The sequence below is a fragment of the Oreochromis niloticus genome, linkage group LG7 (genome assembly GCF_001858045.2).
Source record: "Oreochromis niloticus isolate F11D_XX linkage group LG7, O_niloticus_UMD_NMBU, whole genome shotgun sequence".
Classification (NCBI taxonomy): domain Eukaryota; kingdom Metazoa; phylum Chordata; class Actinopteri; order Cichliformes; family Cichlidae; genus Oreochromis; species Oreochromis niloticus.
In genome coordinates this window covers 42925901-42947820 of record NC_031972.2, presented here as the reverse complement: position 1 = coordinate 42947820, position 21920 = coordinate 42925901, and the positions used below count along the sequence as shown (strand labels likewise).

The 21920-nt window shown below is 39.7% G+C and overlaps 2 protein-coding genes across 6 annotated transcripts in view; one reads left to right on the top strand and one right to left on the bottom strand.

Annotated features, from left to right (window-relative positions):
• Positions 1–341: 341 nt before the first annotated feature.
• The window catches only part of insc (INSC spindle orientation adaptor protein), a 57567-nt gene continuing 35988 nt past the window's right edge, over positions 342–21920 (bottom strand). For all 5 annotated transcript variants that reach the window (XM_005459956.4, XM_025909156.1, XM_013264207.3 and 2 more), the window contains 7 exons: positions 9705–9830; positions 5740–5911; positions 5287–5465; positions 5044–5110; positions 3528–3683; positions 2322–2398; positions 342–1382 (listed from right to left, as the gene is read on the bottom strand). In XM_005459956.4, coding sequence (XP_005460013.1) covers positions 1254–1382; positions 2322–2398; positions 3528–3683; positions 5044–5110; positions 5287–5465; positions 5740–5911; positions 9705–9830 — 906 coding nt within the window. In that variant the 3' untranslated portion in view covers positions 342–1253. The remainder of the gene's footprint in view (positions 1383–2321; positions 2399–3527; positions 3684–5043; positions 5111–5286; positions 5466–5739; positions 5912–9704; positions 9831–21920) is intronic.
• On the top strand, positions 17251–20236 carry LOC106096494 (uncharacterized). The gene is made up of 2 exons (XM_013264206.3): positions 17251–19204; positions 19265–20236. The coding sequence occupies exons 1-2, from the start codon at positions 17284–17286 to the stop codon at positions 19864–19866; spliced, it is 2523 nt and encodes an 840-aa protein (XP_013119660.2). The 5' UTR covers positions 17251–17283; the 3' UTR covers positions 19867–20236.

Below are 21920 nucleotides of genomic sequence, written 5' to 3'. Positions count from 1 at the left end.
CAGAAGATTTTACAGCATTCAATAAGTGACAGCATTCAAAAATACCAAAATGACCTACACTAAGGCACTGGCTAAAGCATCTTTTTGGCATCTTTTAACTAAGACACAATGAAGATAGGAGAATTGGGTTCCTTTTCATTGCCTGTCTGGGAGCTTTGAAAGATAAATTAACCATGACTGTTAGCGGTTAACCCTTTTCTTAATTAATTAATGGACTTTTTATTTTCTCTGTTAGTTACGTGTGTGGTTTTCACCATAATCCTCAATTAACGATGACCTTGCATTCACTGAGTTGATCAAAAACTCCTCTATCTGACAGCTCCAGCTTGGTCAAGATTGGCTCATGTAGCAGGACAATGATGCCAAGCGCTGCAACAAATCAGCAACAGGATGGCTCAAAAGGGAATGGCTCAAGGTCTTGCAGTGACCCAAAGTCCAGACCTCGACCCAAATGAAATACTGTGGGGGGGACCTTAAGAGAGCCGTGTATAAACAAATGCCTATAGACCAAAACTCCTCCACAATGATTTGACAGACCGATAAGGTCATATTTCAATCATCTTTTAAGTTATTGCTGCTAGAGTTGTTTCCTATTAAATTAAGCTATTAAATTATGGGGTTGCTTAGTTTACGTACTTAGAAAAACAGTCTTTTGACTGTAACAAAAGCAAACAAAAACATGCAAACAGTGGTAATAATTTACTTGTGAATGGTTATTTTAAAAAATGGTTGCTCACTGAAAAAGTTTATTATTTTAAACAGTTGAGAAAAGATTAACCAGAACTCAATCTCAGTTCTTAAATGCTAAACATTTCAGATTGACAGTTTTCCTTTGATAGAGTCAAAAAGCTTCGGAAACAATATCAACATATAAGAAAAAAAACTGCACAGTGGTAACATTTAAAGCATTTCATTGCATTTTTTTTCAAACAGTTTCACCTACTTATACAAACACTTACTGTTATGATTAATGAAATAATGAAATTCTCTGTGGAATTACATGAAATAATGACCCACTTTTTCCTAAAACAGCGTACATGTTTGTTGCATTTAATCTGAAAATTGAGTTGCACTATGCAACACATTTATACACATTTACTAATATATGTTCTCTGCATCTATTCAGCTATTTCCTATTAACTGAACAAGAAATTTAGACTGTAGTCATGAAATAGATACACTCCTTCAGAACACGTGTGTTTTTGTACTGACAATGAGAGTTCTTGACTCTCAGTGATTCGGTGTGCAGGGGATCATACAAAGCTCTCCTCCATGTTGGAACACAGCAGGAAAGAGTCAACTAGACGTGGTTTGATCAGCTGCTGGTGGTCGGCTGCCTCGATGCTGTCTGGACAGCCTGCTGCCAGCCTCCTCAAAGCAGCCTGAAGACACAGACACAGTAAGCGTGTTAGCAAACACAAGTACCACACAGACATTCATGTTATCATATCTCATCATTGTACTGCACACATACAGTAAATATGCAATCATGCATCCTTTGGTTATCAGCAAGAAACTGTAATGAAAATACCAAATTCAGTCCTATAACCTTTACTGGGCCAGGAGTTCTTTAAAATCACCCTGTTTTTTGTTTTTTTTCCCAGTGTCTCGCTTTGTTTGAAGAGCGTACAAGTTTTACACATGATGCCTCGAATCCATTCAGCCACGAGAGCCTCCGACATTTATGTTGAAAATTACAAATGATCTGTGAAAGCTCGGCGTCTTTTGAAGGTAAAACTTCAACATCTACAAACGCGCTACTTAACCCTTGGCTAAAAGGATAAGATGGAATCGCATTAATTTGAATAGACTGACGAGTGTGGTTACAGTAAAGAAGAAGGCATTTCTCAGCGCGGCGAGGCAGCCCAATTAAGCTCCTGACCATTATGTGCTTCAAATCCCCTCATCAGCCCCAAGATCTGGTCTCAATAATTATGGTCAGAATGAGAGAATGATAATGTATGAACAGAGATATTATTCATGATATGTACATATTTAAACACGCAGCGTCTGAAATGGTACGAACCGGTCAGCTTTCTCAACGTGGCTTAGAGAGGATAAGGTTGATATATTTTCAGCTTTTTAAAAATTGCCTTGTAAATGTAATTAAATAGGACAATATTTGGAGCACTGATGTTGTGGGCTTGTGGTATAATGCGCTTACTTTTACCGCTGAATACATATAGTATATCAGGAGTCACATTTAAATAGGCAGTTTGTGAGTTTGAATGATGTATTTGTATTCAGTACACAGAATAATTTACACATATGTAAAGGTCTGCATGCGCACACACATATAAAAACACACGGTTTACACCTACCAGGCAAGCGACCAGCACAGAGTCACTGTTATTTCTCTCAGTAGGGGAGCGACACAGTTCAATAAGGCGAGGAACAGCTAAAGACAACAGAGGAACATTTCAGTTAGCAGCTTGTCCCACTCTTTGATGTCAAACAGCGCAACTGTAGCTGAGTGTTGTAGACTTCTGGGTAAAAGTCTTTTTTAGTATTCTGTGATCAATAAATTGAGTACCACCCCTTTAAAAAAGAAGAGAGATTCTGTCACTCTATCCCTTCTGATAGACTATGAAACATGTCAATTTCCAAACGTCAGATTTTCCAATTCAAATTAAAGGATTCAGAAAAATTAGCTTTCCATGAGACAAAGAGGACTACAGAATAACATACCTACAATCAACACTCTTAAAATATTTCCCTCTGGTCTATCAGACATTTTTTAAAGAGGATTGATAATGAGGATTTGATATCCAACTAATATCTTTATGTGGCCAAAATCATTTTTACTTATGTCAGTCAAAACCAGCTGGTCATCTGATTACGGTGGTGGCTTTACTTTGCAATATAAACCTCTTTGAGAAAACTGTTGTGAATTGGCGCAATGTAAAATAGATTTCATTGAATTGGATAAATGCATATGTTTGTATTAAGATGTTTGCAAAAATATAGGGAAAAACAAAACCCAAAAAAACCAGACAATTTTTTTAAAAAAGCTACAAAACTGATAAAACGGAAACAAAATACTTTCATTTTCCTACTGTCTGTCTGTGACCCTCTAGTGGCCACAGACAGACTTACAGCACATAGTTCATATATCTATATATATATATATATATATATATATATATATATATATATGTACACACACATGTATATATATATATATATATATATATATATATATATATACATATATATATATATATATATATATATATATATATATATAGATAGATAGATAGATAGATAGATAGATAGATATGTATATATATATATATATATCTGTGTGTGTGTGTGTGTGTGTGTTTCATATATTAGTTTACTTATGCCAGATGTGTGGATTGTACGTGTGTGTCTTTTGGAACATTTAACAATTATTTTATTAAATACACATATCACCTTGTACAAAATGCATTTCATTTACAAAGTTTTTTGTACATTTTGTACAGTGTGATATTTAATAAGTAAGATAATTGTTAATTGTTCCAAAAGACACAAAAGCTTACTACCTTTAAGCTGGATAGCTGTTTGGGCCACATCAGGGTCTCTGCTCAGTCGGGCCAGTGTGACGGCAGCTTTCTGCTGGACACGCTCACAGGCAGCGCCCTCTGATGGACTGGAAGAGGATGGTTTTTCTCCCAGCAACAGTAGCAGTCTTTCTATACCTTGAATATATAATATTCAGTACAGGTTAGCTAGGTAGGAAAATAACACACAGGAACCAGCAAAATGTAAAATGTAATATAAGAGCAGGAACAAAACAACACAACACATTTAGAAAGACTTGAGAGTTTCCAGACAAAAAGTTACACAAGAGTCAAGGTTTCAAGTGAAAAGAAAGAAGCAAAACTTTCTACACATGCCTGTGAGAAATGATATAGAAAAAGTGCAGTTAGAAACAGTTAGTATAATAAAGAAAAAAATTACACAAGGCGGTCAGTCAGCCCTTCAGCCGGTTATTGTTAAATAATGTTATTCAAAATTATTCTGTAAAATAACCCTAAGTTATAAGGCTAACACCCTAAGGGCAACTGTATAAATCAAAGGACAAAACTTATAAGGTGACATTGAGACATAATAAATCATCAATCAATCAATCAATCAATCAGTTTAGCTACTTAATATATGATAAAATGTTTTGTAACAAAAAAAAATCAGATTATGAAAAATAAAATCAAACTGGTCTTAGTGGGCACAGGAACAGACTGATACTGTCAACATTTTGATAGTGTGAGACTGAGACAGTGACTCAGACACATTGTGAAAGCACACATACCCATCTATCTCATTCTTTTATAGTATAAGAAGCATGGAGCCAGTGAAATATGTTAAACAGAAAAAGGAAATGAAGTTGGAAAAAATACAAATGGAATGATGAAAGGATTACAGAATGATACAAAACATTATTAGGGACTGTAACATCGAGTCCTTTTACTGAACCTCTACCTAACTCTATAAAATAAAAAATACCTCTATATTAAAAAAAAAAGATTTTTATGCTCAATGTCTGATGTTTTCAGCTCTTCTAAGCTAGTTCACAGAAATTAAAGTGATGCTGCCCTCCTGAGGAATAGAAAAGAATTACACTGAAGCATCTCACTTTTACTTTCATCTAATCAGCAGTTTGATAGTTTCCACTACTATTAATTTAATTTAAAGTTTTATCTTCATTTCGGAGGTCACAATGGAGTATTAGGTTTAAAGGAGTTCCTAATATTTGAACCCTCTTAGGTACAAGAGGTGGGCGAAACAAATGTGTAGGAATGCTCCAGTCCTGTACAACAACACTACCCACCAGTATAAATTATCACCTTTTTGAAAACATTAGCAAAAACTGAAAATGTAGAGGCTTCATAAAGGAGAGTTTATTTCAGAGTTGCTGTAATAGCGGGCATTAGATTTTACAGGTGTACCTAATGAAGAGGCCTGTGAGTGTATTACCTTCATTAAACTGCAGTGTAGCCAGGAAAAAATCCCAAATATGGGTAAAAAGGAATAAAAAGCCATAGTTAGAAAACAGACTACCTTGTTCTTGCAGGACTTCAGATGCGCACTGCTCTAAGACAGACAGGTTTGCCAAGATCGTCACCACCTACGATTTAAACAAAAATGAAATGATTAAAGGTCTGGCAAAGAACTAGAGTGAGAGCACTGCTTGAAAACAGGTTGATTTTTGCATTATTGTTAGTAATAGTGTAATTATATTGCATGTTTGCTTTTATGTGGCACTTAGGGTAAGAGAAACATTGCATACATGGAAACGTGTACCTGGTCTTTGGAGTAGGGTGTGTCAACTCTCTGGCGGTCTTTGCAGGCCTGAAGTAAGATGTGGATGGCATTAAGCTGCAGGAGGATCTCACAGGCCATGCTGTCAAAGAAGGTGATATTGGCCAAGGCAGCCGACGCCAGGAGGAACACTTCACCACAGGACGCGGTCTCACATAACTCTGAGAAAAAAAAAAAGACGTAACTTACCAAACTGCAGGGGTTTTAATAATACACCGTAACATCCAAAATGCAAGTAAAGCAAACCACAAAATATACGGCTGACCCCCTCTCTTTCACTTGTTTAGAGTTTTATAGAGGTTTAAAAGAAATTCAGTAAGGTAGTAAAGTTTAGCCTGGTGCTAAAACAATCATAATTTTCTATGAAATAAAAACAACTTTTTCCTCCTATAAATCAGTGGTCAGGGTGAGATCATCACCACTGCGTCCACTCACTGATGAGCGCCGTGACAATGTCGTGCATGCTCTCCAGGAAGCTGGCGAGGTGCTGAGTGGATGTGTGGTGAGGCGAAGTGATCTGAGCTACAACAGCTGCCGCTTCAGCTCTGGCTGCCTCCACGCTGCTTTCATCAGTCAAGATGTCTGCCAGGCACAGGATCCCGTCCACCTATTAGACATACAGCAGGGAGTGTTTTACTGCTGCAGTGGAAACACGCGGTCATATTCTTTTCATACTCATTTATTTGTCTTATTTCTTTTATTCCAAAATTGTGCGCAAACAGAAATATAGCTGCTCGGAGAATGGGGAAACTATGTACATGTACTTTATTTCACTGTGAGACAAGAGGTTTTAACTGATGGCTTATCGTCACATGATATACATTGGCCCGAGTCATCGTTGGTCTCGCATGTTAGCACTGTTAATCTTGATCAAACAGCTTAGACTAACAAAATGTAAACGATGTGGACTGCATTGTCATTTCATTACTAATATTTCATTAAAGATTCTATTTAATAGAATTTGTTTCAGGATCAGGCACTGGCAAAACAAGACAGATGTAAGGAAAACTTAAACATGTTCAATCCTGAATGTGGTTGTTTAAGCACATTTCTGATTCCTAAGCTGAACAACTTCAACTAACAACACATTTGCAGTGGCTGTCCAGACGGACAGTGACGTTTCCATGGTATCAGCTTGACTAAAGCCAGCACCTCTGCCCATAAAGCCATCAATATTTTAAAAACACCACTTCCTTTTAATGGCCAACTACTAGAGTTAATGTGCCGCTGAGAAACTTGTATATCTGACTGGCATCGACCCAGAGCGTGTGCATCATCGGTGAGGAAGCGAGGGAGGAACTCAGAGTTATAGGAGAGAAGGAAGTACTCATCCCTATAAACAAAACTTTTCTTGTGGGCATGAGGTCATGTATTGATTTAATGTGTGCTCTAATGAATTTGTGTTTGCTTATTTGTTTGTACGTGACTGTAAGACTGTAGAGGTCCGAGGAAATAAAGGAGTAGAACAGGTTTTTATCCACTTGGGGGCAGTGTTGATCAGTTCATGCAAACATTGCTACTGATGTTATCGGCTACTCCGCAAATCTCTGCAGTAGTTTTGATCAAGTTTTTCATATCTGTAAGAGCTGGAAGTCAGAAGATACTGTGAAAAAAGTCAGAACTACAAGTTAAAAGTTTTAATCATACTTGAATTTATGCATGGGAAAAATGCAGTATTCTAGACATCAGCTACTTTAGAGTTTGCAGTCATTTTTCAATCACAGCTATTATTGCCATTTATGATAAGAAAAAATATTTGCTCGCCGTCACCAAGCCGTCACTCCTGAAAACAGTTCACACAAGTTTGCAGACGCACATCTCGAGTGGAGCACTCAGCCAGCCACACCTGTCAGTCATATCTGCTGACGAGCATCAACGCACCAAGCTTCACAGGGCAATTCCCTATTTTTGTCTCTGTGGACGTCAGCAGCACTGTGCCAGCGCGGCCCACTGACGTGGAACAATCTACTCTCTACACCTCCGTTCATCGACTGCTCCCCTGTCCCCTCTTCCCTAACTCCTCCTCCTCGCTAAAATAGGATGATCCCCAGCTCCTCGTCTATCAGACCAGAGGATGTGTCTCATTTATCATCAGGATCAATGACAAATAAATTTACTAGGAATACTAAAAAGACAGTTTAAGACACCTGCTCACAGTTTGAAGTTTTTCTGTGGTAGATCCCTGCTGTGACTGAGATCACGGAAAGGACACACTGTAGAACAGAGAGAATTTCATAAAGTCTTGGTGCTGCATGAATAGCCCACTTGGCACAGAAGCGAAAGCTGCACTTCAGTACCATGACACTTCTGTCTGGATGAAATTTCTGGAGTGTGCTAAATCTCCCGGTACAACCCTACACACTGAAAAGATTCTTTACCATCAATAAAGATGAAGGAATACTTTTGAGTAAAATGCAACTGAAATAAAAGTGTTATTTATTGAAATAACTCATCACTAAGGAAATATGCTTGGTATAAATAAATGTATACCAATCAAGTAAATTTCATTTTACCAAATTCCATTAAGTTTAACACTTTATATGGTACCTATGTAAAAGAATTACATGGAACATTTGTATGTAATCAGATTAGTTAAAGTCAGCATTTTGGGTATAAAATATTTTCCGAGTGTGGCCACTGCTTATTGAACTCTTATTTGAAATTTTACAAGTGTGGGCTGAAACCTTCACTTTAAGTCAGTTAAATATCGCACTGACCCATGCTCTCTGCCCACTATGTGAAGCTGTTCCTTTTCTTTGTTCATTGAGCATATCTTTTCTGAATCAATAAGCAACCTTGCCTTTCCTGAATTCACCTGGAAATGTTATGATTACATAATGATCCGGCTGGGGATAAAACTAAGAAGTATAGCCACCAGTGAGCACTGCAGGTGCGTTATGGGCCCCCTTTCTTTGATCCTTCAACGGTGACAGTTGTGTTTCTCAAGCCTGAGTGAATCGCCAGTGAGCGGTTGGTAGCATAGACTTGCCTGACAGCTTTTCCCCCTGGAAGAGGCTGCTAATCTGGGGCGGACTTTGGTTCCCATTAAAGAGTTTTCATGCTCGGATGATTCATGCTGTCCCAGCTGCTCTATATGTGAACAGACACCATTGTGGCATCATTATTCACTGCAATCAGGTTATATTTGTCTTTCTGTAAACGCTGATCCCACACAGGTGCGTCTGTTGTTTATTTTGGTTGAATTCTCCATAGAGAATGAACAAGGACGAACAAAGATGGCTGTATCGTTAGTTTTTCCTCTGCCTGTCTCATATTATTTCCTACACACACACACACACACACACACCTACACACACACAAGCACATTCATGAGTTATATTTTGGTCTGTTCACTATATAATTTTTCCAGAAGAGCAAAACATGTACCTCACTTCTGTACCTACCTCACCTACGCAATATAGCATTTCCTCAGCTTTAAATTACACAGCAGTGTTTAATAGTAGGTCCTCGGCTCTGAGGTAACTGGACCTAGTGAGCTCATTCATGAAAATTTAATCAAGTAAATAAGAAAAGTGCGCAGCTCAGCTACCGCTGTTGAAAGTTTACTCCCTAAAAATACAGGCAGTTGTTCAGAAGTCAGAAATGGACTTGTGAAGAATGTAAAGCTGCCACATGAATATCAATTATTTACTGTGAGACACAATGCTGTTGCTGTTAAATTTGGAACTGACTGACAGCTTCCACATTTCATTTTGCAATCGAGTCTGAGAGCAGCCGAATGTAGAAACCAGCAGCAGTATGTTTATACTCTTTACCTGTGGGGAGTCTCAAATATGGCCCGGCAGTAATGAGCAACATTTTTAGGGAATGTAATTTTAATTACCGCTTAAACACTAGGACCATCAGCAGCATGAAGCATTGACTATATATATATACTCTGTTCTTGCCCCTTCATGATTACGCACTTTGTTTATATGTACCTGAGCCTCTTTTTCACCTGTGAAAATAAACTATAACCTTCCAGTCATAACACCGGAAACATGGCTCATTCTGGCTAAAATATGAGCTGCTGGGAAGAGGAACAATCAAGCGTCTCACCTACAACTTCAGCCAAACATAATCTGGCTGGACTGGAGCTACTCACGGTTTTTACTGGATTTATTTTATTGACTTACTTTTACTCCAGACTGATGTCATCTCTCATTCCCCTTTTATCTTAAATACGTACATGTACCTGTTTTTGTTCATTACATGAAAGTCTGGAAATAGTGCCTTGCGCACTGTTATTCCCCACTTTATTTGATTTGTTCCATCTAACCACAAACTAATGACAAATTTCCTTTGGGGCCACCTTTACTTATTCACAGTTTATCTGTAAATCGCTGTGCACCCTTATACACATACGTGTGTACCTGAGTGTGTAAGTCGGAGAACTTTACCTTGTCCAGTTGGTTAATGCCTTCCTCCACACAGCAGATGGAGGCCACTGTTCTTAAAGCGTGTGCGTACAGATCTCTAAAGCGGTCCTGTCTGCAGATCTTAAACAGGGCTACCACAGCTCCTTCCTGTAGGAAAAGAAAACGTGTCATTTTAATATTTAAGCCTAAGGAGAAAAGTGCACACTTGTATCAGTAATGTGCACTCATATTATTCAGTGTCACATTCAGGTCCCACAATAGCATCATCTGTTTTGCGAGTCTTGATCAGGGGAACAAGCTAAAGCTGCTAAGTCATTGCAAAAAAGAACTTTAAAAAATGTGATACATTTATAAAACCAATGTTTCACAAATGCTTTGTGAAAGCTGCAAAACAAGAATAGCAATATAAACAATAAAAACTGTTTATCTAGACTCATGTGAGACAGTATGATCATTATGATTATTAATCATTATCATCCATCCATCCATCCATTCTCTTCCGCTCATTCAATTCAGGGTTGGGGAGCTGGAGCCTATCCCAGCTGTCTTAGGGCAAAAGGCGGGGTAGACCCTGGACAGGGTGGCAGTCTGACGCAGGGCTTAAACACTATCACTTGGTTTATTTCTGCTAAGTGAAAATGCAGAAGCTGTTCACATGACGGCTGGGATAAACTTTATATTTCAACAAGACAATCCTAACTCTGGTTAATTCTAGGCTAAATGTGTGCTGTTATTTAATAGACAGTTGATTCAAAACAAGGACCCCAGTGCTAACCATCACGCTACCATGTCTTTCCCTAATCTTATCCTTTCTTTTGCTTAAAGTCTGTCCTGAGTTTCTAAATTTGTCAATGGGACACTTTACTATTTTTCAAAGCATTAGTGAATGTGGGACAAAAATTGGTAAAAGACTCATTTAGAGTCCAACTTGAAACTTTCACAGGCCTGACATTAGTTTGCTCAACGCCAAATTATTCAGGATGCATCATTGTCAGCTCTTGCCTTGAAGCACACATTACTGTGCAAAACAATGGATCAAATTACTTCTTGCTAGACTGTGTTATGAGAGCCAACTATCCCTACACATTTAAGCCAACAGCAGCATACTGGTTTTAAAGAGTCCAAGAGACCCGGAATGACCGATGGACTTGGCCAGCTTCATTCAGTGAGCCTGCCAACCACAGAACCTATCAAATAGCTCACACAATCTATCATGTCAGGTTAAAACAGCCAAAATATATATATTTCATGAATAGAAAACACTGAAGGGAAAAAAAGATGATTTGCTAGCCATAATAACTGAGCATTTTCTGTTGCGTATGCTTGGTGTAAACAAACAAAAACAGATCCTCCTGTATTGGCTGCATGTCCACTTTAAAGGACCCCTTTGACAAAAAACACTTGCAGGTATTGAATTCTATTCACTGTGCAGATAGCTAGAATTACCTGGAGGAAGATGAAGCCTGTAACTACCACCATTATCCTAATAAGGCAATTATACTGGGCTGACATGTCTCATATGCTGCTAAGGCCATGCTGCCAGGGCTTGGAGTGGTTAATCATCCTGCCCTCCAGCCTGACCGCTACTTCCCCGCTTGCTGCCTACGCTGTATCGGACCACCATACCTGGAAGAACTACCAATACTGACGGACAGTTTTCAGTAAACCCTCTAAAACACTGAGAGGCTTACATGCTGATTCCAAATGCCTGGGTGGTGCTGGAGAGCCTGTTGATCCTGTTACTTCACTGTGACGCAAATCTCACTTAAAATTGATGTTCAAAACGAGTCTGTGGTGATGAAAGATTGAACACCGAGCATTAGTTCTTTGGTTTAAATTATTTAAAGCTAGCTTTATTTTTATTTATTTTTTTAAAAAAACATTTGATGTCCAGAAGTATTTAACCAACCGAATTATGTCTTCAGTGACATTTTGTATTTATACACAAATTTCGCTCAAGGCCATTGCAGTAAAAAAATATGATTTAATCTGCAGTCATTTATATTTGGCAGTATGGTCCAGGAACTTCCTGCATTTCTATTAGCACACAAAGCTTTAGGATGGGAGAGCAATATCAAGACTCCCAGTGCCACAGCCAGCATCAGAAATACATTTTATTATGTATAAGTATTAAGGGTTTTTACCTATTATCATGTACAATATAAAGCACCTTGAGGTGACTGTTGTGTGTTGGATTTGCTGCTATATAAATAAAACTGAACTCAATTGAAGTCAGATGCAGCTTGGAAAGGAGGAGCTGGGGTGCAGGTGGGTTGCAAAGCGACTTACAGAGACAGCAGCAACTGTAGTTAAACTAAATCAGCTTAGATGGCGTGCCCTTTATGACATTTTCCCATAGGATGTGTGCCATTGGCTGATGCCTAGATCAGCTGTTATGAGATGTTGTAAATGTACCCTTTGTTTAAGCTTCAGCTATATTTAAACTGTATCCCCTGCATCATCTTGCCAAAAATATAATCTACCTTAAATTAACTGAATGTAATATGTGTATTGTAGGGCAGCAGGTTTAATAAAACTGAAAACTATATTTCTTAATTTTTTTAATACTAGCACCTACTTACAAAAATACACAATACTGTAGGCCTTAGTCTTGTTTCAAGCAAAGTACCATAACTGGATGAAGATTCATAGTTCTGTGATCTTACTTAATATACTGTTAAAAAAAAAAGAAAAAAAAATAGAAATGGTAGAAATGGCTCAGAGGAACAGACTACAGAGATTTGTTCAGACAATCTTCACTCTCTGGTGGAAGCACCTTTCTATTATTTCATCCCCACAGACTTTTCTTTTCACAGATTATTAGGCTTGTTGGCTTGTTTCTTTCCTCTGACAAACAACTTGCACTTGTTGCTTCCACTGACTTCATCCCCATCTCTTAAATTAAGCCCACAGAACACATTTGTTCTCACACTCACGCATGTTGGTTCTTGTTGCAATAACATCAAGTGAAACTTGACTACTCACTGGAAAATGCTTCTTTATCTGTGTGTTTGCATGTATAACCCTACACGGTGTATAATTTATTTCCATCTTATAACTTCCTGAGTTGTGCTCTCTGGTCTTGTTTTGCTTGTTAACACCAAACATGCAGCAACAGGCAGTTTTCAGCAGGGTTTGTTAAAAAAAAGGAAAAGAAGAAGAAATAAAGAAAGAAAGAAATATAGAGACTTTGTGATTTAAGGGATGAGAAAGATGAAAATGAAGGGAGACTGGCAGGTGTCTTTCAGCCATCTGATCCTAAAAGGGGCGTCAAATTAGAGAGCATCGTGGGATCTACAGTATTTCTAGGCCCTCTTTCTACCCACAGAGCTTTGATGACACACTGGCTCTCACCAGGCCTGAGTTATTGCCATTTCATGCTCTACACGCCCTGCAGTTTACAGCTATCAGAGCAAGGACACACATATGACAGGTCTGCCAACATGGACAAATTTAGATCGAAATCTATCATGACAGTAGGTAAACACCAAGGACGCAAACTCCCTTGCACATCATGACACAGTCACTCTCCAGCATTCCAGCTGCTATTTGATTTATGGTGTGGCACATGGCTCAGTATTAAAGCTGACATGAAACACTACATTTATAACGGCTAACTTACACCATGGAGTCTTACTCTGACACAGCGCACCTGACTCAAACAGGTTCTCCTCCATACAGTCCTCATTTATAAAGTGCTCTAGAAACCCAAACATCACACCCAAACATTTCCAGTTTGAGTGCAGCTAGCAAAGAATGAAAAACTTGTTGCCTTAAAGACAGAAAGTAAAAGTGGACGGTGTATCCTTTTCTTTTTTTAACATAAAAGCCATTGTTGTAGCCAAAGGGATTACAAAACTGACCTCTTTAGACTTCTTTTCAGTTTTAATTGCCTTTTTTTCCACTGAGTTATCAGTGCTGTCAGTTAGCTAAGTCTGACATCATTAGCTATTTCCGGGTCCAAACTCTGCTTCAGGTCCCAAAGTCAAATACTGCGCCATCACTGAGAATTACAAACTGATTAAATTCTTTCATCCTTAATAAAATGATCAGTGTGGCTGCTCTACCAGGTGTCACAATTAAGTTTAAAATCCAGGCATCCATGAAAACAGAATTTATGAAATTTAACAGAGTTAGAAGTTAGCAGGAAGTTAGCTCGCCAGTTTCCACCTAAATATGATATACCATGTTCTGACTGAGAGATTTCTGAAAAAATTAAAACGTACAGCTCTGCTATCACTTCTGACAGAAATGAAGACAGAAAACTAAACAGTAGTGACTTTTGTAGGGTTACTGAAGTTGGACTAGCTGATGTGCTACGTGGTCGCTAGCGACCCAGCTATGTTAGCATAATGTAAACACAGTGAAGCTGGAGGATGAACGCTAACTTTATTCCACTCAATAAAAGTTAATACGCGGATTCCCGATGGTTACACAATTGCATGGCAGGATGCTGTAAACAGACCAAGTCAGGAGAACAATTGAGATAATCCATCCACAATACGAGGTTAGTCATTAATATACTGCTGCATGAGCTGGGCTGTAGTTATATCGTAAGGTTTTAAAAACTGAGCTTTAAACTGAATAGTGGTAATAAAAACCAAGAGAGGCCAACAATGATCGCTGCCTTTTTTAGGGGCTTGTTCAGATTAAATAGAACAAGATACAAAGCATTAAAACATGTTAAAAACCAGTGTTGGGTAAGTTACTTTAAATTAGTAACTTAGTTACATTACTAGTTACTTCTCTAAAAAAGTAACTCAGTTACTTCAAGTTACTCGTTACTTTCAAAGTAACTAGTTACTAGGGAAAGTAACTTTGGTTTTACTCAGAATTCTCTTGTTAAGGTGTTGCTTCCGTAACTGGATACCCAGCCAGACTGCCAGTCTTCTAGCTTGCTTACTTGCCACAAGTGCACTGTGCCACCTACCAATAGAAAGGAAAAAATAATGTGCACATTTCCACGAGAGAAATCCCACGCCTGGACCATCGTTGACCGCCGCCATGATTCTAGCCTGCTTTTTACATCCAACACAAAAACTGCAGTCGTGGTGCTTTCGATTGTACTCAGAACTTGGAAATTCTGCCTTCTGAATAGGAAGATGTAGGTAACACCAGACTGCAGATGAGCTGCATACAGAGCTGGACTGGGACAAAACAATCGTCCCGGGCATCTTGACTAGAGACCGGCCCACCATTATAGGAAAAATCATAAAGCCTTTGAATGAAAATAAACACTGTTGTGACAGTGATGTACACTGTTCTGATGGTATATATGTATCAATCTATCAATTGTTTGTTGTAAGACTCAGATAATTATTTTTTTAAAAGTGAGACATTTTAAATGAGAATAATAAAGAAAAGTATTTCCTTGTGGCCCCCCTTTCCCTGTTAATGCCCTACCTGGCCCCCTGGCAACACTTTGCTAGACCCGCCCCTGCACAGTTACCAGCTGTCAGCTACGTAGAAAAGGATGCTGCTGTTATTTGTCTCTCAGAAACAGTTCATAACTTCCCTTCAACTCATCCATGTCACCTAACAGGTAAACCTGTTTCTCCATCACCTGTTCAGCTCTGATGATTCAGTAAGGACATCTCCTGGTTTCATCTGCATGTTTCCCTCTCACCAGATAACCAAACCGATATCATGACCAGCAGCTTTACAGCTGTGGCTCCAGCAAACATCAGCTGATACTAGAAATTAATATTAAATAAATTCTAACAACAGCTGATCAAGCTTAAACGTGCTGCTGTTGTTTAGCGCGACATCCGCTGGTTTCCTCTTTCTGGCGCAAAGTGGGCGATAAATAAACAAGAGAGAAAAGCCGATCAGCTGATCATTGATCAGTTTCATGATTGAAGTAGAAACGGGAGAGAATGAGAGAAGAAGAGGCAGCTGTGCAGCTTCAGCTTTGTGTCTTTTTCATTGTAGCTGAAGTCCGGGACAAACTGTGTTCCTTTTCACCTCAATACGAAACGCATAATATTTTCTCTGAATACCAGACGATTCTGTTTTTTAGGGGACGGTTGGCAACTCTAATAATTAACCGTATGAACAAAATAAAGTTCAACATCAGTAACATAGCACCCACCCAGCTGTATAGAAACTCCGTCATGCTAGCTAGCACGCAGTACGAAAATGTCAGCATACTGAAAATAAACTCCACCTAAACTTGGTTTATATCTGACTCCGATAGACTGCAGGTCATAACTTCTTACCTGAAGTTCAGTTCACCTGACACGCGGACCGGCGGCCGCTTCGGGTCTCTCCTCTTACCTCCCTTTCCCTCATCCACCTGCTGGCTTCCACCACTTGCTAATGTTATTGAATCTGTGGTAGCTCCGCGATATCCACCACACGAAGTAACGAGTAACGAGCCTATCTAAATCCCAGTAACGAGTAACGCGTTCCTGGTTTTGGCATAATAACTAGTTACCGTACTCGTTACCACAATAATAACGTAGTTACTGTAACGCGTTACTTAATAACGCGTTAGTCCCAACACTGTTAAAAACACAACAGCCTTAAAAAACGCAGAGTAGTTTGAACCCAGAAGCAGGGTTCATCACCTCATCACTTAAACCCCACATCCGGCCTCAAACCAGGATGTTAGCATTTTCTCGTGCACGCTAGCTGTGTCCCAAAACGTCGGCTGCATCCTTCGGAGGACCCGGCCTTCGTGGTCTACGTGGGCCGGGTCCTTCGAAGACCGAGAAGGCCGGAAGTGCGAGGCTGTGAAATGGGACGGTCTAGCCTTCAGATTTGCGTCACCGCTGTGTCGGTGGAGTTTAATAAACTCGGCCGTCTGCTCCTTGCTATCTAAAATATAACAGGACACTGGCGTAAATTCTCGACCGTCTCACACTTCGGTTTAATCAGTTTTCTGTTTGACGTTTATTCAGCTGTGTGAAAATCCCGGAAGAACCGACCCGATGGATTAATAAAGTTTTATTTAATCTAATAACTTTGATCTCAGCCAAACCGATTTACTCCGGAACAAATAAAACTCCGAAAAAAGGCAAACAATTACATTTTTAAGTTATCCGAGTGACTTATATATCATGTTTAACCTGAGTAGCGAAAGAGCGGGGGTCTAAAAACGATGAAGCCGGGAGTCTGCTGCTCTCGCCGGCTCGAGCGACCAATTGAACCCCCCAGCTTGCTATCGAGCGGTTGGGTAACAGACGTCTCCGAAAACGTCAGCACACTTTTGCAAATATGCGATGTCTTGATAAACCAAGCAGATATTTGAAGTTTACACAGCTACTTTCTAGCCTGAAAATATGTTAAAAGTTTATTTTGTGACCCAGAAAGATTAATAAGACTAATTTTAAAACTTAGTAGCGGCCGCCATTGTTGGTAGCTGAAATTTGGCTGGGTCGCGCTATGAACTCTGGGATATAGTGGGCCAACTCAAATCTGCTGCTGCGCAGCTGTGAGCGCGCACTAGGGGCTTTTATCCGTGTGCGCGTGCGTTTCTGACGTCACTGGCAGATCAAAGGAATTTGCTTTTGCTTTGATCCGTCAGCCACGTGACAGGCAGCCAAAACCCATAAATAGGGGCTCTCACACAGAAAAATTACTGCTCATCTGTTTGCAAATGTTCAACAGTCGGCGTCCTCCAAAACAAGAAAATTCTCCCGCTGTTCTCTCAAACCCGGAAAATCAAATGTGTGATACAACCATGTCAACACGCAGCGAAAATGAAAATTCGATTGTGGTCACACCAGACCAGATCATGCCACCTATCAACAGGTGCTTTGAAAGGCTCAATGCACTTCAGTGGGTCATGATAGAAAATGGCACATGCGACTCGGGGACCCTAGCGGTGCTCGCTGATATGATTTGTGAAATCATTCAGATCGCCTCTAGCAGAATCCTCAAAATTGCCCTTCCTGTTACTCAGGATTGCATGACGAAGGAAGATCCAGAGCCTTTAGATGCAGGGAAAATAATCCCGTGCCTCGGAGACTCGATCTCAGCCGCCATCGCCAGCTCTCTTAATGTCCCGAAACAGCGACATGAGAGCGCTGACGAGCTGACACGGATGGTTGAGGAAGAGATCTCCGAAAAGGTCAGCTCAACAGTTGAACTCATTACAAAAAGCCCCGATCTCCCGCAAGACCCCGCCGTTTATGTTAGCGGGAAATGTAGTAATATTAAAAAGCTGCACCGCATGGTTTGTCACGCTGCCTCGTTCCTTAAAATACATATACGTAAGCTGCGCTCCCGGTGCGTGTCAAGCGGGTCTGATTCCAGTACAGAAAGTACGGATTCAAAGATATCAGTGCAATCAGCAATCGCAGAGATTTCTGCGATTCTGTCATCAAGCAGCTCAGATGGAGAGATGACAGAAAAAGATAAAGATGAGGATGAGGAAAAAACTGAGCTCCCAGACGAATCAGCTCTAACAGAACAAGACAAAATAAAAACAACTGCAGAGAGCCAAAGTATCCGAGCTCCAACGCCAGTAGAAGTGGTTGCAGCTGACATCGTAAATGAGATACTTGGGAACATGAATTCAAGCAGTGAAGAGCCCCGTGAGAGCTGTAGCTTACCTAAACCTGCCTTTAATGCAGGATTAATCATGGACAAGGTGAGAGACTTCTTCTCCAGATGTTTGCCATCCACCTCACACTCAGGGCTCAAAGCACGCAAACACCGCTTTTCCATGTTTGCGAAAAAACAGTTTGAAAAAATGAAAAAAGAGCTGAGACAAGTAATAAAGACAAACAGGAAATTTTTTGTTTATCTACAAAACATTTGCAAGTTCCACAAGTATGAAACAGTGGACTCCGATGAAAGTAGCCTCCCAGGGTCAGTCCCAGAAACTCGTCCCCAGAGTAAAGAGGCTCATCGAGCCCCTTCCCGAAACACGCTGCTTCGTTACATACGTTCTTCTCCAGCCGACTTTGACACCATTAGGTCAGACGTTAATCAGTTGTTTGACAAATTAACAAAGAAGGAAGAACTCTTCATCATCCATAAAACATTGGACAACTTCAGAAATAGTGGGGCAACCAGAGATTTTACTGTGGAGTTGACGGGAAAAGTATTTGATCTACTTATGACGGATCGACTGTATCAAATCCCCGAACCTCTAATGGGTAGATCCCTCTCAGATACAGTCATCTCCAGGACTCCACAACCAGCACATGGCTCAAAGCATCCCTTTTCTGCTGAAGTCCTCTATGTCCTCGTAGAAGACGCAGTAGAAAAGTTTTTACAAAAGCTTTTACTCTGGGTGGAGAACGAAGACAAAAATCAAATGATTGAGGACAAGGTTTCTGAGGTGCTGGAAGGCATCCAGAACTTTATTAAAAGAACAAGGACGCCGACAAAGGAAACAAGCACAGATTCAGATGGCAGTGGAAGAGAATCTGTTTCATCACCTCAAACACCAAAATATGGGAGCATTTCCCCAGAAAAATCCTCTGTGGTACCTGATCAGCCTGTAACACCAAGACCTTGGAGCATTTCCCCAGAAAGATCCTCTGTGGTACTTGATCAGCCTGTAACACCAAGACCTTGGAGCATTTCCCCAGAAAAATCCTCTGTGGTACTTGATCAGCCTGTAACACCAAGACCTTGGAGCATTTCCCCAGAAAGATCCTCTCCTGCACCCGATCAAACAACTCAAACACCAAAACCTGGGAGCATTTCTCCGCAAAAATGCTCTGCTAGCATTTCACGCTCTCTCAAGGATTCCTCTCACATGTCAGAGATGCGTTCTGTGTCAGTGTCATCTTCTGATGCTGAGAAAATTTCCGATGACCTCGCTTTTTTCCTCATGATGAGAGTCATCAAAAAATCTAAATCTAAGCCCAAACCGTTTATGTCTCTGTCAGAAGAACTAGAGACGGTCATCAACCGTCTGAGAGATCTGATACAGCCTGAACTAAGCAGCACAGAGTCTGCCACAAGTCTGACAAATAACAAGAAAAAGTTCATCAAGAAACTAGCCAAATGCCTCATCAAGGAGTTTGGCTCCCCAGACAATGTCTTAAAGGCTGCGATAGCAAATGATTCGTCTTTTGATGAGGCTCTGATAAGGCATCTAAAAATCCGCCTTGGAGTCATCCCCAGTCCTCCCAAAAAGTCCAAAATTTCCAGGTTGTTTTCAGCTGTGGGAAAAGCTCTGCGAAAACCCTTTAGGTGGTTCACTAAAGCCAGAGATGATTAAAATGACCATTCTGGCTTTTCCCCACTGCCCTGCTTCTTTTAAAATCTTGAAGCAGAATGTTAGCACCAAATCCAAATTTTAACAACTGTAGTTCGCGCCATCTCGTCTCCTTTTTGATTTCCATCCCCCCCAACCGGTCGCAGCGGATGGCCGCCCCTTCCTGAGCCTGGTTCCGTTGGAAGTTTCTTCCTGTTAAAGGGAGTTTTTCTTCCCCACAGTCGCCTAGTGCTTGCTCAGAGGGGGATCATTTGATTGTTGGGGTTCTCTGTAGTACTGTAGGGTTTTGACCTTACAGTACACACAGGGAGGAGACTTTGTGATTTGGCGCTTGATTTTTAAAATATCTAATTTGGCATGAAATAAAAAAAATCTCAATCAAAAATACATTCCAACTTTGTTTGTGTTTTTCTTCTGTTGTCAAATATGTAGAAAGTGTTGCACATGATTTTAGTCATTTTGCATCAATATGTATACATATTGATGCAAAATGACTAAAATCATGTTGGCTATATGTGTCTGTTTGTGATCATGCTGCATCTATTTTTGTCTGATTTGTGTCTTAGTTTAGTCAATTTACATCTATTTTGTGGCCCAAATGTGTGGATCCTGTTTGACATTGCTATGTTTTGTCTTAATGCTTCACTTTGGTTGTTGATGTTTGTGCTCATTTTGATTCTAGATGTAGACCTGCCATCTGAAAATTAGCACCTAGCTCACTTGGAACATTTTTTTTTAGTCCAGGGGTTAACACATTTTTTTATTTCAAAAAGGGAAATACCTCGGTTACTTTGCTACTGACCAAATAAATGATGATGATGACATATACAGACAATGATGTAAGCTCTATGTGCAGGCAAGTACTGTTTAACACAAATTCAGCTTTTGTTCACTTGCAGTTTAAGTGATTTTGTTTATTTATGTTTGTTGCATACTGTTATATACTGCCCCCTTGTGATCAGGATACCTAAAGGGGGTAGTGCCAGTCAGATGTTTGTAGCTGTGGGTGTTTGGACTTTTAAAGCACTTTTAAGAAAGTTAATGTTCACTTTTAGAGAACGACTGGATGGCTCTAGTAACAGTGTAATTTTAGCACCCACAGATCCGACAGTGAGTGGTTCCTGTTACTCATGCAGTCTGGGGAAGCACCGGTTGAAATGTTTGTGTATTTATTGATTTCTTTTAAGTCACTGTGTATTTTATGTATATTATGGTTTATAAGTTTATAAGTCCTGTCAACCCTGTGCTGAGAGGGCTGTGCTCATCCATCCATCCTGTTCTAATAAAGCCAAATTTCAGGAATACCTTCTTTAGATCTGTTCAGTTTTATTAATGTAGCACCACTTAAACAGTCAACAAATCTGGACTCAAATGATGTTATATTGTAAGGTAAAGACCCCCAAAAGTTCAAAAATGTTCACACCAATGTGAATTGCATTCAGTTCATTGATGAAGTGAATGCAATGTCAGTACTCAAAGGTGAGTGGCTATAACTGACTACATGTGTGTACTGTATCATGAGTGGACAGACATGGATGTAAACCACAACTTAACTGTTTGGCTGAGGCAGTAATTCTAACTTAGAGGTGCTCTGGATATTATTAAATGTGAACATATTGTTAAATATCACACTTTTTCGTTGTCAAGTGTTTGAAACACTTTGGAGCCACTTGAATGAATGTATATAAAGGCATTTAAATGAGGACAAACTGATTTCAAGGAAATAAAAATGCGCAAATTTGAAAGTTTGTGAATGATTTTGTGTATCAGCTGTTTAGTTGTTCTGTGGCGAGATGGATGCTGTCATTGTCACGGTTCTGGGTCACTTTGACCCAGCATTTTCAGTTTCTTGTGTTTTGGTATTCTTCTGTATTATGATTTATGTTTTGATTCTTTAGTTGTGCTGTTTTGATTATTATTATTCTAGGTTTCAGTTTGGTCCGGGTTATGAGTTCTTAGGTTTTGTTCTTGTGCCCTCGTGTTTAGTGTAGGTCTAGTTCAGTGTCAAGTCTACGTCTTTGTGATTTGTTTCTTGTTTCCTGTTTTACTTTAAAGGT

Bases quoted from the DNA above. Each gene is read 5' to 3' on its own strand.
- LOC106096494 (XM_013264206.3), top strand. From the start codon at position 17,284: ATGTTCAACAGTCGGCGTCCTCCAAAACAAGAAAATTCTCCCGCTGTT. The intron at 19,205-19,264 runs CAAGACCTTGGA...AGCCTGTAACAC, and splicing joins ACTTGATCAGCCTGTAACAC to CAAGACCTTGGAGCATTTCC.